This window comes from Gopherus evgoodei, chromosome 10, assembly GCF_007399415.2.
Source record: "Gopherus evgoodei ecotype Sinaloan lineage chromosome 10, rGopEvg1_v1.p, whole genome shotgun sequence".
NCBI lineage: Eukaryota > Metazoa > Chordata > Testudines > Testudinidae > Gopherus > Gopherus evgoodei.
Genome location: NC_044331.1, coordinates 70,761,019 through 70,783,535, shown reverse-complemented (window position 1 = coordinate 70,783,535; position 22,517 = coordinate 70,761,019). Strand labels below are relative to the sequence as shown.

The window sequence follows — 22,517 nt, the reverse complement described above, 5'->3', positions numbered from 1 at the left end:
AAGTATTGTTTCAAAGCATAAAGTAAACTGAAAAATAGAGAAAATGCAGCTACAGTTATGTTAGGTATTTACTCTAACAATATGTTAAAACATTCAGGAAAAAGTATGATTTTAAGATGAGGGTGTATCTATAGCTAAAACTTTAGCATTTAGAAACAGAGCTGCTTGGCCCATTAAATTCCTGCAGCAACAAGGTTAAAAGAAAGACTGGTGGAAAAGAGTTGTGAAAAAAACTCACAACACTTCCTAACATAAAATAAATGCATGCACATAAATGTATATGCAGATCGGTGAGTTGGGATCCATGGGATAGAAGCTGTTCTGAGCACCTGAGCTTGCAGGATCAGGGCTTTAGAATTTTAGGATTTTAAAAACATCCTTCAGAAGTCTTTCATCTGTTTAGATGTTCCAGATGCATGCAATAATGCTAAATGCTTATAGGGCACATTTTAGTTACAACGTGCTTTGTAAACATTAACTCATTAACCAACATCCCTGAGAGTAGGTATGCACATGATGAATCCTTTCTGTTTTCAGGAAAGGTATCTGTTAACAGTGTTTATGTACTTCTGAGTGAGTCAAATTGTTATCAAGATGTAAATATACATACTGAGCATTTGAGCAGCTAGATGAAGCTAGTAAGTTAATTGGCAACAGTAATGGAAGACTGATCTGCCAAGCTGTCACAGATAAATACAGATGACATACTATCTTGAAAACAGTCATCTGATACATTATAGTTTATCTACCTATCTTCCTGTAGTTTCATTTGTTAGATTTAGGATACTGATTTAATCTATGTAGGTAGTTGTATGGCCCCAATCACTATGTCTGATGAACTGTTTTGGTGCAACTGCGACGTATCTCCAGAATTGTCTCTACTTCAACAGTAAATGAAGTAATATCTTAGTATATTTTGTGCATTGGTTATAAAGTGCTGTGAGGTGTAAGATGTTATATTAGTAGTAGCAGTTAGTTTTGTCAGTGCAATGATTTGTTATTATGTACTTTTCCAAATATTTACAACAAAAAAAGTGGAGCATTTAACTTTATTAAAACAAAAACACTTTTTTTGTTTTAATAGTGTCCACCTGTAAAATCATGTTTCTAGAATATACTTGTTTACTAGAATCTATTTGAAATGCCTACAGTTTTCAATTTTAGATAACAGCAAATTGCATGGCTAACATCATAGTACTAGTATCAGAGGGGTAGCCGTGTTAGTCTGGATCTGTAAAAAGCAACAGAGAGTCCTGTGGCTCCTTAAAGACTAACAGATGTATTGGAGCATAAGTTTTCGTGGGTGAATACCCGCTGCATCTGACGAAGTGGGTCTTCATCCACGAAAGCTTATGCTCCAATACATCTGTTAGTCTTTAAGATGCCACAGGACTCTTTGTTGCTTATCAGAGTACTAGTTTTTTGTGTGTAAATTCTGCTGAATTCTGAGGCTAACAATTTAAAATAAGTGTGCTTAACTTTTGCAATGTACCTGAAATCTTTGATAGCTTTTTATTTTTCTCAATATCTTTCTTTTGAGAAACAAGGCAAACTTTAATGTTTGAAGGGGTCTATTTTCTTCTCATTGTGTGTATGAGTTAAATATACACATTGAGGAGCAAACTTATTTTTGACTTCCTGGCTTAACTAAGTGGTGTTCCTGTGCACAGCTACACAGTTGCATTTCACTTCTGATATTTTCCAAAGGAAAATGAAGTGATTCTTCTGTGTAACTTGTGTAGGGTACTGCATTTGTAAAGAACTTTGAGATCTTTTTTGATGGCAGGCCTTGTTAATGTGCAATATCTTACTTTTATTTATTATTAAATAAACCTATTTGGTTATAAGGCAATTTTTAAACTGTTCTGTGAATTTAAGGAGCTAAAGTTTATTTTGAAAAATTACTTTATTTTGGATCTCTGCTATTCTGTTTAAAATTTAGTCATCTTTATTTTTATTTCAAATTTTAGGAGGAAAAGAAGATTCTCTTTTATCACCCAAATGAAGTAGAAAAGAATGAAAAAATTAGAAATGTTGGATTATGTGAAGCTATAGTACAGTTCACAAGGTAGTAAAGTATTACTGTTTGCATAGTTTATTACAGTATAACAAATTGTACATTTGCTAAAATTTTGTTCCAAATATATTATTTTTCCAGGACCTTTAGTCCATCAAAACCTGCAAAATCTTTGCATACTCAGAAGAATAGACAGTTCTTCAATGAACCTGAAGAAAATTTCTGGATGGTCATGGTATTTAAATGCATGATATATACCTTCCTAAAATGTTAAAAATTGCTAAATACATTCTGCATTGCCTGATGCCAGTTTGTTCCACTTTCTAGGTAGTACGGAATCCCGTAATAGAAAAATACCACAAAGATGGAAAACCAGTCATTGAGTATCAAGAAGAAGAGTTACTGGTAATGTTCAGTTATTCTTTCTAATTTGCCTTTCCTTTTCTAATTAAATATTTTCATTGTAATTGTTTTAAAAATATAGCTAGTGATGTCTTTTAGTTCAGCTTATATCTATAACTTTTGGCTGTTGTAGAACTGATTTAAGAATATGACTGCAAACTGGAAATAAAGTAGAGCATTTTCCAATAAACTCTAAAAGGGAAGAAAGAGACAAAGATAGAGGAAAAAATATCCAAAAAGGAATTTAAAACCATACAATAAGAACAGCAGTGAAATTATGTCATGACATGAAATGTCACTAAAAATAACAAAAACGGAGAGATCTATTGAAATTTCAAGGAACAGGCCAATACAATTAATGATCCAACATTGATTTAATTTGAAGAGATTATAAAGAAATCTTCCTTACTAAATGTAACTATTGCAGTTTCTGTTATGATCCTAAGACTATTATTGATCATCTTTGTTGGAAAATCAAACATATAATGTCTGCCAGGAGGCTTCATTTCAGCATTGCAATATCATCAATTCACTTTAACTGTAAGAAGGCAGAGTAATTGACCGGATGGAATAATTTTAAAAAATGTTTGTTCAGGCTTCCTGTGTTCTTTAAAGTTTGTGCGTCATGTTTTTATTCCTCATTGTGTTCTTAAAGAAATCATTCCAACAAAACAAACCAGTCTTGCTCCTCTTGCCAGAAAACAAATTAAAAACCCAGTCTGGGTCATCACTGTCAGACCAGTGATGACTGGGTGTGGAGTCCTCCACTGCTCTAAGTCCTCACCTGCCCTGAACTCTTATGAGGAGCGAGGGGGAGGCTGATTTGGAACTAACTACTGTTGACTAATGACCAGCTAGTGCCTAGCACTTATCACAGTTATAAGTTGTTACTTTAGTCATATTCTTTTTTCAGTACATATTATGGTTTAATAATAGTAATACTGTTAGGTTCACATTTGACAAGGAAAGAGGAATAGAAAATAATTCATGTGTATACTGAGAAAATACTTCATAGGTGTACTGTCTATAGTTACTTTTTCCAGCAGTAGCCAGTAACTGCTGCGAGTTTTTGTTTTCGATTTGTATAAGAGACGTTCTAGTCTTTCTATATTTCTGGCTTACATGTGGTAGTTAAAAGAATGTGCATGACATTTGTAGGTCAGTCATAATATTTGGAGCTGTGCCTATTCTTGTAATTATGACCTATTATTGGTTGTTTTACAGGACAAGGTTTACAGTTCAGTCCTACAGCAGTGCTATAGCATGTACAAGGTAAGGGTAATAGATTTATAACAAGTTTATCCTTTGAGAGAAGGAGATAGACCATCCTCTGCACCCTACTATCTGAGCATGAACAAATTACTCCTTATGGGGTGCCAGTCTGAGCCATACTGTCCATACTTCCTCAAGATATAGTAGTGGCAGTGGGGAGGATATAACAGAGTGCTTTTGCGGTCCTCCGTGCTGTTCTTGAGTTCACTCTAATAAGAGTAGTAAAATGAGTCCCAATTTCTGTGAAGACTTAAATTAATTCCTTCACATAGTTACAGATCTTGATTGACAGGCGGTTATCTCACAAACCTGGGTTTAGCAGGCCAATGCTCAAACCTCTGAGCTGTCCCTCCAAATCTGCTGAGGCTACACATCATGTAGGTCAGTTAGTTTGTATGAAATTAGGAAAAAGGAATTATGTAGGTAGCAGTTTAGTTCTTATTTTTCTGATTTTAATCAAGTTATGAGTAACTATTGTACTGTATTTACACAGTTGCCCAACTAATATTGCTTTTTTTTTAACCTATTAGCTTTTTAATGGAACTTTCCTTAAAGCCATAGAAGATGGAGGTGTAAGGGTTCTAAAAGAGAGATTAGAGAAATTCTTCCATCGGGTAAGTTCTTATGTTTATTATTAGAGTACAGACAATGTGTTTGATACTGAAAGGGAAACAAAATGTACAAGTGCCTGCACAGAAGAGCTTTCATGGGGTGTGTGTGCGCGTCTCTCTCTTTATCTCAGCAATGAGAAGACTAGACTGAATGACTAGGAATGTTTGAAAAATGTTTTGTTTCATATTATTATTGTCCTGCATGCATCATGGAAGAGTCTTTAGAAGGGATTTGAATAAACAGAGTGATAGCTTGATGGACTAGAATAGGATGATCATCTGTTACAGATAAAATCGTCTTAATATCCATGTATAGGAAACTGTTAAAGCCTTAATTATTCTAATAATCAAGTCTAATTGAAATTTTTCTTTGATAGAGTTATTTGCAAGACATAATTACAAAGTCTTTGGCAAATCACGTTCATTTAGTTTTGTTGGTCAGTGGCAAAGCGTGTCTCAAATCCCCAGGTGGAAAAGAACACCATACTACTGTTACCAGTTAGTTCTCTAGCGCCAGCCTTGCTGATAACCCATGCAGTGGATCCATGCCACAGACTTCTTACATGATGTTGGGCAGGGCTTTCTTAACACATGGAAAGAAGAGAGGGGGCCTATGTACAACCTGTCTTTTTATTTGTCTCCAAGACATTAATCACATCTTTGCTCCTCGCTAATGATTCTAGTTATCATTGATCATATTGAATGTGTATAAATGAGATTTAGCTAGGCTCTATTTTCTCCATGCCCCCAAAATGAATTTGTGAACTAACAGCACAGATAATTGTGTCAACATGCAGTATGATATATAGGCTGTCACTTAAGGATTTGGTACAGAGCAAAAGTGCCCAAAAATAAATGCGGAAAAGGTTACGTTGAAATGTTAATTTTAAAGGCTTTATTATACCTTTTAAATATTCAGAAAACCAGTAACTATGCTCCTTTCCTTTATATTTGTTCCTTTAGTACTTGCAAACACTGCATTTACAGTCATGTGACCTGCTGGATGTTTTTTGTGGAATCAGCTTCTTTCCATTGGATAAAATGACTTATTTGAAAATCCAATCATTTATTAATAGGATGGAGGAAAGCCTGAACATAGTCAAATATACTGCCTTTCTCTACAATGATCAGCTCATCTGGTAGGTATCAGACTAATGGGTAGAAGAGAGGAAAAATAACATGCATCTTAAAATAAATAAAATTACTGTATTTATTATTAGTAGTATTTTTGTAGGGTGCCTAGGAGTCCTCGTCATGGCTGAGGACCCCATTGTGCTAGATGCTATACAGACATACGCCAAAAAGACTGTCTCTGCCTCCAAGGAGCTTCCGTAGGGCAGACCTTTCATATTGTGGGAAAAGATAGAACGAAGATTGCTAGAGATAAATGAAACTAGATTCTCCACATATGGGGGAGTGATAAATAATGAAGAGGACAGATCACTGACTGAAAGCAATCTAGATTGCTTGGTAAACTGGGTGCAAGCAAACAATATGCATTTGAATACAGCTAAATGTAAATGTATACATCTAGGAACAAAGAATGTAAGCCATACTTACACGATGGAGAACTCTATCCGAGGAAGCAGTGATTCTGAAAAAGATTTGAGGGTTGTGGAAGGTAATCAGCTGAATACGAGCTCCCAGTGTGGTGATGTGGCCAAAAGAGCTAATGGAAGCTGGGATGCATAAACGGGGGAATCTCGAGTAGGTGTAGAAAGGTTATTTTACCTCTGTATTTGACACTAGTGTGTCTGCTGCTGGAATACAGTGTCTAGTTCTGAGGTACACAGTTCTAGAAGGATATTGATAAATTGGAGAGGGTTCAGAGATGAACCACGAGAATGATTAAAGAATTAAAAAACATGCTTTACAGTGATAGACTCAAAGAGCTCAGCCTGTTTAGCTTAACAAAGAGAAGGTAACAGGTGACTTGATTAATTTATTAGTATCTACATGGGGAGCAAATATTTAATAATGGGCTCTTCAGTCAAGCCGAGAAAGATATAACACAATCCAGTCTCTGGAAATTGAAGCTAAACAAATTCAGATTGGAAATAAGGCATACATTTTTAATGGTGAGAATAATTAATCATTGGAATAGTTTACAAAGGTTCATGGTGGATTCTCCATTACTGACAATTTTGAAATCAAGACTGGATGTTTTTCTAAAAGAACAGCTCTAGGAATTATTTTGGGGAAGTTATGTGGCCTGTGCTATTGTGCTAGATGATCACAATGATCCCTTCTGGTCTTAAAATCTTTGAATATAGAACAGTTGTGTATAAAGCCTTTCCTAGTAGTTATGGATAGTTTCCATTGTGAGAAACATGCACATGGAAATTGGAAGAGCTGGCCACCCATGGAAAGATCTTTCATTTACAAAGTGATCTGGAGAATAAAAACTGTGGCAATAACTCAAACAGTATGAAAATATTTGGAAAGGACAAACAAGTTTTTACTTCTGAAGCAATGTTTTCTACTGAATTATTGAGACATAGACACAGTTTTAACACAGTTCAAGCTCAATGTGTAACTTTGTAGGAATATTTTCTTTTCTTTTTTCCTCCAAGAAAACTACACAAGTCTTAAAGATGATTTAAAAAAAAATAATCAGTGATGGTTACATGCCTGCATTTATTCACTTGTCAAGAATGTCACAGTGCACAATTTGAGTGTCAACAACAAAGAGAAGATGAGTTGCTTTAAGGATGCTGGAGATTACACTTGAGAAGTGAAGAGACATGGAATTAATTAATATTTTGAATGGCTTTTCTTTTTTTCTTAAATATTTAGGCCCAGGCAATCTTTCCTGAAAAAGAAGGATCTTTCTTATAGGTTAGAATGACCAGTTACGATTTGCATCCACACACAATGCATAAACAATGCCTCATCCCTTTTAACAGTACCTTATCCCGAACCTGCAGGACCGGTGGACCTCCCACAGGCAAGCCGCTGAAGGCTGCCTGATTGCTGCCCCCACAGGGACCAGCAGGGCACCCCGTGCGGCTCGCCACCCTGGCACATGCTTGGAGCGCTGGCGTCCGGAGCCAGAGGGACATGCCAGCCACTTTCGGGAGCTGCGCGGAGCCAGACACTTCAGCAAACTGGACTTTTAGCAGTCCAGTCAGCTATGCTGACCAGAACCACCAGGGTCCCTTTTCAATCGGACGTTCTTGTCAAAAACTGGATGCTTGGCAACCCTAACAACATGGCTGAGGGAAAATGCTATGAATAATATGAGTTTCAAATGAAGGGAAGGAAAGTTTTGAGAAGTAATGCATAAACCTCATAAATGTGATAATCTGACATTAGTATTTGACACAAATACACACATCGTGTTAAACTGCGTGGGGCCATATTCTGTACTGACTCATTATTTGTAGAACCCTTCTGACTTCTGTGGAGTGGTAAATCAGAACAAATTTTGGCCACATGCTCTTAATGTGGTGTGAGTGTGTGTGTGTTCGTGTTCCAGACAACAGAGCTGGCTATCAATTTCCAATGGATGGTTTCTTTGTAATAGTGTGAACCAATATACTACGTTAATAATTGCTGAAGATTTGAAACTGATAAGTTTCATATCAAAAGTGAAACATATAACAGGGAAAAGGACCTAGTCTGAACAAGATATTACCATAATGTCTGAATTAATTTTTAATGAATCTTATTAATCATTAGGGTTCTTGGTAATTATTCACGTCATTAACAGCAATTAGAAGCTTTTAAAAGAACTTTTAAAACTAAAGACAATTTACAAATCTATATTTGATTTTACAGGCAAGTTATGTACAACCAAAAAGTAATATTGAACAGCAGTACATTTTCAGCTAATCAGAACTACTTTTGATCCATCCTGACTTCATTTATAGAAAATATTACAACAGACTGCATGTTTAGCAGAAACAAAGAAGTTTATGGAGTTTGTTGCATCAATGTAATTTAAAACGGACAACTCCTCTTCAGCTGTGTTTGATTTTATGGTGTTTATTGACATGGCACAGCTGCTTTTGGCATACTATCTCACTTAGGAGTAGCTAGGAAAGGTGCTTCTAGCCAAAGTCTCTTAAGAAGTGAGGAGAGAATGTGCACAATGTTTAGATGGGAAATGATTTATAAACTATTATTTTAAAAAATCATAGTCTTCCTATATTTGTCTAGATTCCAGTATTTACTGCACATAATTTGCTTGTGAAATCAAATATGGATTCATAAATTAGGAAAAGCCTTTTTATAGCTTATCATTTTATCTCTTTGTTAACCTGGATCTTTTCTTAGTACTGTAAAGAAATGAGCATTCTATTAAAAATTAAACATGCACTGGGACTGTCTGTACAAAAGAAATTGGTGTGTTGTCATGTAAGAGAACTGAGTTAATTCTCCCAGAAGGCTCTAAATTGCGGCCTGTCCAGCTCTTGGTTAGAAAGATGTTGGCCATTAGAGAAATTGTTTTTCCTGCTTTGTGATCTATATTTGAACTTTTTTTCCTCTCTCCTATTCCAGGAGTGGATTAGAACAAGATGATATGAGAATTTTATACAAATATCTCACAACATCCCTCTTTCCAAGGCACATAGAGCCAGAGGTATGGATATGTGTTTTTTTTTTAAACAGCACATATAGTTTGCACAGATTTCTTGTAGCGTATACATTATAGCAATATAAGTAAGTTATACAAGTACTTGAGCGGGAGCTCCTTTGATATAGAAGAGGGGAAGTTTCTGAAAGTGCTTTCTTCAGTTTGGGAATTAATTCTTTATGCATACATGCCAATCCAAAAAAGCCCAAATTGTTGGCCTTTAGGGCACACTACAAAGTCTTACTTTTTGAGCAGATATTTTTTGGGAGTGCTTTTTTTGTAATTTAACGATGTAGTAAGATATTGATTTGTTTTGTAATGACTTGCTGCCTGGTGGTTGCACGTAGCCAGAGGAGGTCTGCTGCTGCTCAGATTCTCTAATAGTTTTGTAATATATATTTAGCGGATGGCCAGGATAGGTAGTTCTTTAGGCTGTCTATTTAAATCTGAATAAATATTGTCATAGCACTGTCAGTACAGTTCAGTTGGTAACACTCTAGCTTCTAAGCCAGAACCTCATGGATTCTAATCCTATACCAAAGCTTGGGAATCATATAAAATGCTAACCATACAGTGAGCTAATATAATGCAGTACTGTATTCTGTATTCATATAAACTTCCTTTATATGGGGCCTTCATTTTGCCACTTTTTGGTGACTGGCCAGATGAATGTTAAAGATCTCATAAAACCCTTAAAAAAAACAAACAAAAAAACAAAAAAACCAAAGTTAAAGTGCAGAGCTTGGACTCAGAAAATCTGAGTTAGCTTCCTCTGTGACATTGGGTAATTCATACCACCCCTGTGTGTTGGTGTTCCTATCCATCAGATAAGGAAGGTTTATTTAATGTATAGTTGTTGGAAAGCTTAATTCATTAATATTTGCATGGTGTTCTAGCTCTTCAAATGGAAGGTGCTATGGAAATGCAAAGTGCTGTGATAAAATTGTGATCCTTGCTCACACTGCCTTTCTCAGTGAAGTTCATTCTAAGACTGAGCTGTGATGTAGTGTATATATATGGTATATTTGCCTGTCCAGTTGATGCACTCCAAGTATTTAATTGCTTTCTAGTACAGTGCTTTAGTGTATAGATGGAGTATAGACGGTACTATGTTAAATCAAGTTCATTTCTAAATTTAGTCGTGATAATTAGTTAATAGCAAAAATACAGTAAACAAATGAGCTTTTACTTCTTTAGAATAGGCCTGAACAGAGGCATTCTTAACTAGCAAAATAGAGAGCAGCATATGATGGTTGCAAGTGATCCAAGCCTTTGTCACCTCCAGAGTGGTTGTGTCTGAAGACCATTTAGAAACTTCAGCTAATGCAGAGTGTGGCTGCCTGCTTAATAAGTAGTATCCTACAGGGAATTGCTCATGCTCTGTAGTGTACAATAGTTTCCAGTTGGCTTCTATAAAACGAAATATTAGGTTGAGACCTGGCTCCCTCAAAAAGACTGCCTTTCTTCTCATATGATGTCATCTCAGTTACGATTCACAGATGCATTTGTTCTAACAGTCCCCTGCTTTTGATAAGAAGGTTTTGGTGTTTTCAGTGACGTGTCCTTGATCTTGGACTTGCTTCTCCCCTTTGTCCAGGTTTGCTGACGTTCAGTATTACTATTCAACAACAATTATCTGTGTTATAAAATTATATTTGTGCCTAGGTGTTAGATGCAATGAGAAAATATCCAAACGGAAAACGCAAATCTGTAGATTCCTTAGAGCAGAACAGTTTCTGAACAGCAGCTCACTTTGTCTGCCAAGTAGAAATCAATCTTTTTGATTTTCATTTGTAAATCATTCTGCCGGGTTGTCATATGTTACTACCACCTGAATTGAAAAACCATTAAACTAATCAGATTTGAATTTTCTATATATATATAGCAGAAAATACTCTTTTTGTACTGTTATAGTATGAGTTGCTGCTAGTAACTACTGTGGCTCAGTTTGGCAAAACCATCTCCATTCTGTAATCCCTTTGTTTTCACACACTTGTAATTTTCCAAAACATTCATCTTTGGGACAGAGTTTTCTATCCTTGGCATCACCATTAAGATGACTTGTTTTAACATTTTAGTGAAATCCATTCACTTGATTTTGATTAATTAGAGAATGAAAAATATTAAAATTTTCAAATACATTTGAAAGGCCAGCTTTAACTCTACCCCTTTGTGCTTAAAATGTGTGTTCTTTATGGGCCAAGTTATACTCCCACTGCATCCAGTGAAAGGAGAACAGTCCCAAATCATTTATAAATGATCAGTTGGTACAGTATGTAGTTTATCTTATACAGATTTTCATGCAGTATCTTTAAATACATTATGTGTAGTTTTCATACTTTGCATGATATTTAAGTTTCTGTGAGATGCACAAAATAAATCTGCAAAGATTTCTTATTTTTCATGCATCCGACGAAGTGGGTATTCCCCCACGAAAGCTCATGCTCCAATACGTCTGTTAGTCTATAAGGTGCCATAGGACTCTTTGCTGCTGTTATTTTTCTTGGACTTTAACTAGCTATGAATGATGAGTTGTTCATTTCTCTCCCTGAGAAGCGGGGGAAAAAGGTGGCCAGGGTCTAAGTTTTGTCAAATGAAAATGAATTTGATGGTCTTAAACCTCTGTTCATACACATGGTAAAACCACCACACTTATGTGCGATCTGCTGAAGGCCCACGCGTTGTGGAAGGTAGTGTTGTGCAAGGATCTTGGACAACACCAACTTGCATGCTCCATAACTATCTCTACCCTTTTTATGAGTACTAAAGTCACTCACATATAAACAAATAAAGCAGATCCTTATTAACAGTGGCTAATGGGACTGAAATAATTTGTATTTCTACTGATCTTTTTTGTATACTGCAATTACATGTGAAAACAGCATATCATTGAGCATTATTTTCATGTGGAGTTATTAGCAAATAATATGTATTTAGAATTAATGCTGCTACAGATTAATCTGATGTTATTGTTTTCAGCCACCTCTGAGATTTTAATAGGCGAAATGGTTATATACAAAAAAGTAATATGTGATTATATCGGTACATCGACAGGGTATAGTGAAGAGAGTATAATTTAAATAATATTTTGCATTTGTATAACGTGAAAAATATATAGCCTCCTATGAACTCAATACACCACACAAATATTAATTGACTTTAGTAGAACCTTGCCCAAAGCCTGTGGAAGGGCCATGCTAGCACACAGGTCTCCAGACTCCAGTTCTTGTACCTTCACCACAAGACCATCCTTTCCTCTTTAATAACTGAATTAAATGAGCTCCTGTAAGGTTTTAGAAATTACAGAAGTGAACGTTTCAGAAAACTACAGATTCTGCTTCATTTAGGTTCATTGAGAGTCTGCACTACTGGCATCATATTAAGAAAGCGGGAGCTGGGATAGCCGAGTACATTCCCTAGGGAGTTTCAGAAAGGCTGCTTAACTGGGCCTTGGATGTCACCGTTGGTGTTCACAAGGGAAAAAGGAACAGTATTCCCTTAGCAGTAGAAAACCTGTATATTAGAAAGCTGTAAGGATTCAAATTGCGAAGCAGGTTACAACAGGTACCCCAAAAGGGAGCCAACTCCCCTGCAGTCAACGGAAATGTTGCAAATATGTAGACTTGACTATAAACAACAAATAGGAAAATAATGTAGAATATTCAATAACTGAAAATTAGAGATTCATAAACATTTTGTGGATATTGAACTACAGCTATATTAAGACCACATCTCTATTAAAACTGCAGTTTTGATATCATTTGAGGGTTTCCCTTAAGGGCTTTAGTTAGTTGGTTGACTAGTAACCAACGTATTACCTAGATAAAATGCAGTTCAACCATGCATAGCTTTACCAGTGTGAGTTGTAGCCTGTGCTGCTGTTAAGATACAGAAATGTGAAGATTTTAATGAGGAAGCAAGGACGGTCTTGTAGTTATGGCACTAGACTAGGACCTAGTAAGTGTGGGTTCAGTTTCTGGCAATTCCACAGACTTCTTGTGTGACCATGAGCAACTTACTTAATCTTCTGCCTCAGTTTCCCACCTGCACAATGAAAATACCACCATTGTCAGGTTGATAAGTATGAGGATAAATTCATTAGAGTTTGCTCAGATACCATGATGATGGGGGCCATAAAATTACATAAAAAGATCATATATCAAAGTTAAAACTTAACTTGTGGAACTTTTTTCAGATTAATAAATGTAAAACCAAAATGCTCAATTTTCTAAATATTGTTGCCATATAGTCTTGCCCCTCCCATTCTGTATTAATGGTGTATTTCCTAGCAAGAGAGGTATAGTCTGCGGTCTGTCGATTGTGGACAGTTTCTTTAGCTACTGCAGAACAAAGAGAAATGGAAAGAAATGTTCCAAGCTGTTTATTTCCTGTTTGTTTTCAGTTAGCAGGAAGAGATTCCCCAATACGTGCAGAAATGCCAGGAAATCTACAACACTACGGAAGGTAGTTCTTATCATCTGTCATACTCTATACTGTTTCTTCCCTTCAGAAGGAAAGCTAGGCTTTTGGCACATAGAATGAAAACTGAATGGTTTGTTTAGGTAGGAGTGTAAATGAATTCCTGGGACTAATTTCTACACCCAGATAATCCCATAGGCTTCAGTGGGGTTTCACAGAGGATAAATCAGTGTAGATTTTGGCCTGTGATGTGAAAAACCTGCTTTAGAGCTTGTGCATACTTATTTCCTTCTTGCTGTTCTTAGCATGTTGTACAGAAAGTATTTTCGTATTTCTCCAATTCCTTTTCCCCAAGCAATAAGATCTGTCATACAGGAGCAAAACAATGGTCTGTCCAGGGACCACTGCGTATCACAATGGCCTATATATTAAGTGCATCAGTGGAAGACTTTTTGCATTTGGCCAGTGTGTGACCATATTCTGAATGAAGGGTTGGGTCCTTCTTGGCCCCCTATTTCCAGAGCACGAAATGTGCTTTCTTTAATTAAAAAAAACCCGGTTTAGTGTTTTCCACTTCTTTAGCATGAGCGTAAAATCAGGATGGGTTCTAGCTCACTTCAGTCTTCCAAAATTCTGATGTTTTTCACATGTGTATACATTGTTTGGAAGCAGAAGAGTGAGCTGTACCAGAGAGTGAATTCTGTAATCATCAATGAGAAGGTGTTCCTTTTAAAAGCTACTGGAGGATTTATTGGGTTTTCCTGATCATCTACATATTTTTTACCTTTATTTCCCTAGCTCGGAGTTATTTTGGTGCTAACATATTAACTTTTTTGAGGTTTTTTTCAAGGGCCTGTTGGTAAATACAGTTGGTCCCCTGAGCAATAGTCACCTTTGATCAAGAAAAGGCTGTTGAAATGCCACTGATCACTTGCAACTCGGTCTTGAATCACTACATTCTTTTAGATCAAGATAAACAGAACCCTCTTTCTGTGCATTCTGACAAAGTTTACTCTAGACTGAGGCCCTGATGCTTACTCACATGCTTCATTTTAAAGAGAGTAGATGCTTTGAAGTTGGGACCTAAGTCTTTCCGTTAATTTGAAATTAGTAATTTGACATGGACACGTGTTCCTATACTATGGTAATAGGGAGTTATATAAGTAACTGTGTAGACAGAAATTCTTTGTGTTCAAATGGATGTATGTATTGAAAAAGTTGTTTAAAAAAATTGTTCATGTGCTTATAAATTGTTTTTCTGTCAAATATAAAAATGAATTATATCTGTCCTGTTTAATTCTGGTTTTTAGGTTTCTTACTGGACCTTTAAATGTTAATGATCCAGAAGCAAAATGCAGATTCCCCAAAATATTTGTAAACACAGATGGCACTTATGAAGAACTTCATTTAATTGTTTATAAGGTACCAAACTCTCTCTATTCCAGTGTATTATGAATCCACCCAGGAGGAAAACATTGCTGTGTTTTATTTCTGAATCCATGCAGGAAAGTGCATATGGCAGGACCAGATTAGAACAGTGAGATAGGGAGCTCACTGAAGGTTCAAATTTAAAACTTCAAATAATTTTTTTCTGAATTCTTTGGGTTTCTTTTAGAGGTTCTGGTTTAACTCAAATGATGCAAACTGGGCAAAAGTCTGTCTGTATTCCTTCCATGTTGCTTTACCACAGTGAACTCAAAAAGCAAAATATGCTAGCCATGTGTAATATTTTCTCAGAGCTCCTTACCCTGGCTTCTGGCCAGTGCCAGCCCTAAGCTAGAAAGGTTATGTATGTGTTATAAAAAGGTTTACATGTGGGTTAGGACTGGTTTAACTAAATGGATTTTAAAACTGATTTTAGTTAAAGATTTAGTAGGCTAAAGTGCAAATTTTGTGTGTAGGCAATGCCCTAGCAGGGTTATATTTGAGTTCCTGCAGAGCAGCACACTACTTCTCAAAGCCCCCATGAACAGCTGATTTAAAAACCTTGTCCAGGACTGAAGTAATATGGAAAATTGGATATCCTGTATAGGCTCATGGGAGCAAAAGTTTTACTGTTAACACTCTAGCTTTACTGTGACAAAATTTAACTGGTATACAATAAATGACTTCTACAGTGAATGTACTGGTAAAGCTGAGGGACAAAAATTTATTTTGTAAATGTTTTTGTTTTTGGTTTGTTTCAGGCCATGAGTGCAGCTGTCTGTTTTATGATTGATGGTAGGTATATATTTGTATGATTTGAAATAAACCATGGAGATTAAATGCTTTTCTTTTGACAACTTTGTTTTTCTCTACTATCTCCTGATTTTGCTATTGCAAAGTATTCATTTGTTATAGTCTTGTATGTTAATTTGTTCTGTGTGGAAACTTTCACCAACTTCTTAGTCAATTAGTTATTTATACTGTGTTTTGCTTGATGGTACAAAAGGGACACAATTTTGCCCTCAGTTACTCTATGGAAGCCACCTGGATGTTGTTGAGATTTCTTGGGTGTAACTGACAGCAGAATATGGTCCAAGAGTCTTATAAATGTTTAAAGTTAGCTACAAAAGAACATGTTTGCCTTTTTGGCACAAAATAGTATAGACCTCATGTACTGTTAGGAAAAAACTCATTATCTTTTTAAAACTGCTTCATAGCCTCAATGCAACCTACACTGGATTTTTGCCGTAAACTGGACAGCATTGTTGGGCCTCAACTCACAGTATTAGCATCAGACATATGTGAACAATACAACATCAACAAAAGGATATCAGGGTTTGTACTATCTTTATGTTCCTATTGCAAACCTTCCCCAGGTAGCTCAAGTCTATTTTAATGACTGCTTCAATAAGGGTAACAATATGAGTACCTATTTTAAACGCATTCTCTTTGAATTGACATGTATATGTATCTTTAGACATTTATAGAGAACCCATTGTCACATATTTAAGTGCCCTGGGGGAACTGCTCTAGTTTTTATACAAGTAACAATTTTATTTAGGTCGTTGTGTGGTTAAGGTTCATTTTGCCTTTGGCAAGGCCTTTTGGCACATGTTTATTCTTACAATCGTATAATTGTTACTCTTTTCCTACCCAGCTAATTATCAAAGTATTAACCGTTTTAAAGGAAACCTGCAAATAGTTAAAAGGAAAAGTCCAACAACTGTAGAATATGCTGCCTACCCCAAATAGCTAGGGCAGAGGTGCATTCAGACTTAGTGGCCAGGCAATTCCTGTGGGGTTTGGTGGTCATTTTTCACGTGCAGACAGAAATTACCTGATCCCAATAGTCCATTTTTAGTCTGAAATGAGGGTTCTGTTGGGTTGTGCAACATTAGCAGCATAATGGACATTGATGTATCCTCTAGAGTGGGAGCAGGAGAACTAGGACTTATTTTTCACCCTTCCCATATCTCACAGATTTTAAATTGAGTGTACATCTCCCCATTGCCCTTAGTGGAAGTATCTAGTATTTAATTCTAAGGTCCTATCCATACTGGATCAGAACCAGGACTCTGGTTGTACCTATCATTGTTCTGAAGCGAACGTGGACAGGACCTAAAATAGTTAAAAATTCTTCAGATCATTTTTAACAAGGAGTTTAAATAAAAGTAGATTCAGTAACTTCAGAGAAAATCCAATTACTCTGAAGGAATTCCTGTCTCTGACTCTTGGCAATAGGGCCAGTGGAATGTAGGAAGAGGGGGGGATATTTTAACTTGGATTTCCTAATAAGTTTGAAAAAAATAAAATTGCTGAGGTTTAGATGCTACCTAATCTTTTAAGGTCTTAGATATACAAAATAAGCAGTTTATTGGCACCTTTTCTGGGAAAATATACTTGCACAAAGGCTCCTTCAGCAGTGGGGCCCCATCATTGTTTGGGCAGACAACAGGAGGCTTTGTTTAAAAGGTCAAGGCATTATCACTGTTACAATCTTATTTCTTTAGGCTCCCTATTCATGGGCTTGCTAAGAGAGAGTATTGCCCCTGGCTCCTATCCTTGTATCCAGCCAAGCTGTGTTCAGTGTAGGGCCCAGCTGGGAGCAGGGTAGAGGCATTTTTAGGCCACTTTTGTATTCCTCTGATCCCTTGGGCTGCTGTGTAAATTACAGTAACCATGGTACCATTACACCAGCCACAGTGCAGCAATGTTCTGGCCATTCCTGTGGCTGAAGGGGATGGAGTGTGTCATAGAGCAGCTAACGCCATCTCTGTGCTTCCAGGGGAATCCCGACTGCCTATACTGACTCATTTTTCTCTACTCCCCCTGCAAAAAAATGGAACTGCTAGAGAAGATGTTCTGATGTGGCAGCATGTTTTCTAGCAAGACTAGAATTCTAAATGGATCATACAAATAGAGATAAGCGTAGACGATAATCCTCTGCTCCCTCAGTGTTCTGCATAATGCTAGGGTCACTCGTAGCAATTTACAGACAAAGAGTGAGAGGATTTTCTTGCAGTGGCCATATGCTGTACATGTATTGTCTTGTTCCTCCACTTTGTGAACATTTTTGGCTGACTTCAATGAAAACGTAGTTTGCCACTGATACATTGTGTGAGGATGGTTTGAGCATTGGCCTGCTAAACCCAGGGTTGTGAGTTCAATCCTTGAGGGGGCCATTTAGGGAACTGGGGTAAAAATCTGTCTGGGGATTGGTCCTGCTTTGAGCAGGGGTTTGGACTAGATGACCTTCTGAGGTCCCTTCTAACCCTAATCTTCTATGATGGCTTGTTCTTGAACATCTTCCCAAACGCTAATCCCATAACCGGAAAGGAGCTTTTCTGAGTACCTACCTTCATCCCACTGCCAGTGTGACTGGTCCCTTTAAGTGGGAGCAGTTTCCAGTGCACCTGAGGCTGATTAGCTGCTGCCCAGCTGGGCTGAAGGGCAGGCAGCTGAGCCTCATAATGGAGGAGAGAGCAACAGGGGAAAAACTGCTACCAGTGAACTACTTTCAGCCCAGGGAGGTAGAGAGAACAGCTGCTGCTGTCTCTTCCTTTGTAAGCCCTTCCCTTCCTTTTGCTCAACCAGGGGCCTTCCCGTAAGCCCAACTGGGCAGCAGATAATCAGTCACTGGTGCACTGGACACCCCTGCCCCCCCCCCCCCACTGCCTCTTAAAGGGACAGCCTACTCTGTGACACACACATTAGTTGCCCAAAGGCAGTGACTATAGACAATATAGCAAGCTTTGTGGTGACCTTCCTCTTGACTTTCTGAGACTTTGTTTTTCCCAAACTGTGATGTGTATAGCATAAAAAAACCAAAAACACTGGGATGATATTTTTCATTTAGGTAAATAAGGGCAGTGACATTTATATTTTTGAGTAGACAAGGTGAGGCCCTTTCAGTTTAGATAAAATATATTGGCTGTGTAATTTAATTTATTATAAATCTATGGATATGCATATGCAGACAATGTAGTATGCAGCGCCAAGATCAGAACCTGGGACGTTTCTACAGAGAGGAAGCATAGCCTTGTGAATAAGGCACTAGGCTGGGACTCAGGAGACCTCAGTTCAATTGCCGGGGCTGCCACAGGCTGTCTTGAGACACATCTTTTTTTTTTCTTTTTTTTTTGGTACCTCAGTTCCTCATCTGTAAAATGAGATCATTATACATACCTACTTTCAAGAGCTGTTATGAGGAAAATTCTTTATGCCTCAAATGCTCAGATATTATGATGTGGACCATATTGATACTAGAAGGACCACTACCACTTGAGCTCCAGAAGAATGTGATCTCTGAGTAGTATTAGGCGTTATCCTATGCAGTTCAGTCTCTCAGAGGTGGCAACTGCAGATATCTGACATTATATCAAGCAGAAAAGAGCAATATTAGCCAGTGCATTATATAATCTCTCCCAGTATATTGTATATCGTGTAGACACAAAAAGGCTATGTTAAAAGATTATTTAGGTGGCAAGTCAAGCACTCAAAACTTAGGAGTTTTGCCTATGCAACCTTAATGTTGCCCCTTGTGCTTCTGCATTATGCTACTGTCTTTAATTACATGATCACATACTGTTTTTTTTACAGGCCCTCTACCTCATTTCCTAATTGTTTAGTGCTTGACTTTGCAACCTTTAATGTTCTTTTAGCATTTACTAGGTCTTTAAAAAAATTTCCTATAATTTCTTTTTTCAAAGACCTATCATGTAGCATCCTATTGAAAACTACCCAGATGATTGGCATGATTGGAATGTTTAGATCCACCACACAGACCATATGAGCTAATAGAGTAACGGATAGCAACAGTAGGTTGTCATCTTGTATGTGGACCAGCATTAGAGGGAGATAGTAAGCTTTGCCAGTGTGTTTCATGTACTTACTGCCAGCAGAGGAATGGTGAGACTGAGGACTCTTAGGTTCCATTCCAAGCTCTGGATGGAGTGTGTCTAGTGGGTTCACACTCTCTTCTGCCTCTTCGTCCCTCCCCACTCCTCAAGCTTGAACTCTTCTACTCCATCCCCTCCAATTTGTCCCAATCCTGTCTTTTCCCTGCCTGTGGCTCCTTATCCCAGTCCCATTTTTCTCACTTAGCCAGTCCCAGTCTCCTCTCCTCAGGCTTCTCATCCCAGTCCTAGTCTCCTTGCCCAACCAGTCTTCGTCTTACTGTTCCAGGCTCCCATTCCAATCTCCCCCACTCCCAGTCTGTCCCCTTGCCCAGTCATTCCCAATTCTCTCCCCCAGCTCCTTGTCCTGAATCTCCTTATGCAACCAATAACAGTTCCCCTGCTCCCACTCTTCATCCAATTTCTCTCTCGTCCCCATTCACTGACCTCTTATTGCTGCTGCCACCTCCCACATCCACACTTGGCTCCAAGTCCCAATCTCTCCCCCTAGACTCACTCTCCAATCTATGCCCCATTCTCTACCCGCAGTCCCTTGTCCCAATCTCTTTGCTCTGCCAATCTAATTTCTTCCCCGCCCCTCCCCCGACTCCACATTAGATATGTCTCCCTTGCCCCCTCACCTTCATCCCTCCACCTACTGGCTCCAGGTTCTAGTCCCCTTGCCCAGCCAGTTTGTCTCCCCCTCCCAGCTTCCTGTAGTCTTGTCCAGCCAGTCCCAATCTTTCCCCTCCAACCCTGCCAGCCTTCTGTCCCAATCTTCCCTCCATCCCACTGCGGGCCCAGCTCTTGTCTACCCTGCATTCGAGTCAGACAGCTTCCTCCTCCATGCTCCTGGAGTCCAGTAGGGGTGGTCACTGAGAGCACAGGAGGGACAGTCTCCTTGCTCTCTGTTCATGTGCCCAGACCCAGCATGGCCCAGAGCTGCAATCGTATGGAAAGTCCAGCTTCGCTCCTTCAGCCCTGGACTGGAGCATGCCCAGCACTCATCTGACTCGTCGGGGAATTTAAGCCTGAATCTAAGCCTCTATTGAGCATATGCAAATCAGTTTTTCAAAGGCTTATAACTTGGCCAAATTTGGACAGATCTTCATGGGGCTGGTAAAAGGTACATCACTAACACAAAGACCATTCCTTGCCAAATTTCAATAATTTTTCAAAGAAAAGGTTTCCAGAATTATTTTAATATGGGCAGAACATTTTTTCCATACCCTCTTTCCTGGAAACAGCTGAACCCAAATTTTCCAGTGCAATTCAGATTGAGGCAGACACCTGACATAAAATTTCAGCCCAAATGGTTAAAGTTTGGCAAAGTTATAAGCAACTTAAAACAGCATGTTATAATGGGAAGTGTCAGGCAACCGTAACATGCAGTTCTATCAGCCCCATCTATAACAACATGCACAGTAGCTCAGAAAATTTAGATAGCAAAATACAGCCTTATACTTTACCAAGAGTAATGTGCCATCTTGCAAGAAACTAACAGTTCAAGACTACAGAGGTGTGGGACTCTGTTACTGAAATCTTTATTCCTTTTGTCTAACTCTTAAAAGCCCAGGGTCAATCGTTGCTGGATTTTACATAGTGGGTTTGTAAATTTCTCTAGTTCCTTTTGTGTTTTATATTAAAAGAAAAGTGCCATTTTATACAATAGCACCACTCTAATCGTGTGATGGCATAGATGTCAGCCTTAATCTAAGCACATACTGTATATTGGCCAGCAGAGAGAAGCTGTGGGTCATTTACATGATAGAGTTTTAAGGAAGCAGCCTAGTTAGTGTATAGTTCATGCTGGTTTAAACCAAGAGACACATTACATTGAAGGATTATAAACTTTAAAGAGTTTAAATTCCCTACAGCAAGTGGCATTTGTCTGCTGCTGTCAAGCTAATATAAGTGAAGGTGTGTATTTAGGATGATAATGTTGTCACTTAGGATGTTTGAAACAATGAATCAGTTGTACCACACAAATGGTTTGTTTGGTAGCATTGTATAAGAATAGGGGAAAATTCCCAGGCAAGATTTATGTAGTACACACTTGACTGGGGGAAGAGTTGAGGTGCTTATTAGCTTCTCCCACAATCCTAAATATTTCCTTCAAAAGGCATATTTGTCATGTGGAGTATTTGTTGGTTTCCTACAGTATTGCTGTTCTAAGGATGACTCAATCATACCAAAGATACATGCACACCTACTTCGGTGTGTGGTAACTGTACTAAACTGGCAGAATTGCAGTGAGTCAAATAAAATATGTTTGCAATGGTGCCAACCTATTAAATCATTAAATACTTGGTTTTTTATGTCATTGAGGGATTAAAGCAAAGGAAGTTCATCTTATTAACTCTCCCTTAAAATTTTAATGCAGCAGTGCCCTGATAACCTTATAGGGTTTATTTTTACACTAATGCAGTTGGGTGACATAATAGGGAGCAAGATATCCAGACGTCTGAGCCATTTGCTGGTCCACTAAGGTGATAGTGAGTAAACTGCCATATGACATCTAGCATAGATGAGACAGTTCCAAACAACTCAATATGTAACTGGAAGTGCCAACTGCTGCAGCAAACCTTCATTGATTGTAATTGTTGAAGCCATCATCAAAACCAGTATCAATTACTTAAACTTAAGTCTTGACTTACCAAACTGGGAAAGGGAGATCATCTCATGCCCAAATCCACCAAGGAGGGTGAAAAACTCTCCTTGGCTTGGCCATTCCGGGAAAGATGGGAAGTTTGCCTGATCTCAAATATGATAGTCAATGAAAAACTGGTATATAGTTCCCTTATAGTTCTAGGGAAATCCCTTATGAAACAAATTAGTAACACAACACCCAACTAAGCCAACCGCTGACTCTTCTTTAGGGAGGCAGCAAGGATCCC

The 22,517-nt window shown here is 37.9% G+C and overlaps 2 protein-coding genes across 4 annotated transcripts in view; one reads left to right on the top strand and one right to left on the bottom strand.

Moving 5' to 3' along the window:
* CCZ1 (CCZ1 homolog, vacuolar protein trafficking and biogenesis associated) overlaps positions 1-22,517 on the top strand; it is a 28,526-nt gene that overhangs the window by 927 nt on the left and 5,082 nt on the right. Inside the window, exons 2-12 of the mRNA XM_030577320.1 lie at positions 1,971-2,068; positions 2,159-2,252; positions 2,345-2,422; positions 3,644-3,691; positions 4,222-4,305; positions 5,266-5,441; positions 8,806-8,887; positions 13,284-13,345; positions 14,611-14,722; positions 15,487-15,520; positions 15,943-16,060. Of these exons, the coding sequence (XP_030433180.1) occupies positions 1,971-2,068; positions 2,159-2,252; positions 2,345-2,422; positions 3,644-3,691; positions 4,222-4,305; positions 5,266-5,441; positions 8,806-8,887; positions 13,284-13,345; positions 14,611-14,722; positions 15,487-15,520; positions 15,943-16,060 (986 nt within the window). The remainder of the gene's footprint in view (positions 1-1,970; positions 2,069-2,158; positions 2,253-2,344; positions 2,423-3,643; positions 3,692-4,221; positions 4,306-5,265; positions 5,442-8,805; positions 8,888-13,283; positions 13,346-14,610; positions 14,723-15,486; positions 15,521-15,942; positions 16,061-22,517) is intronic.
* Positions 8,912-22,517, bottom strand: part of LOC115658427 (radial spoke head 10 homolog B2-like) — a 61,968-nt gene continuing 48,362 nt past the window's right edge. Inside the window, exons 23-24 of one of the 3 annotated variants that reach the window (XR_004002275.1) lie at positions 18,911-19,092; positions 8,912-10,712 (exon numbers count right to left, since the gene is read on the bottom strand). The gene's annotated coding sequence lies outside the window, so the exon portion shown is untranslated. Of the gene's footprint in view, positions 10,713-17,944; positions 19,093-22,517 lie in introns of those variants that run through there. The other 2 variants (XR_004002276.1, XM_030577315.1) reach the window with 2 other exon arrangements.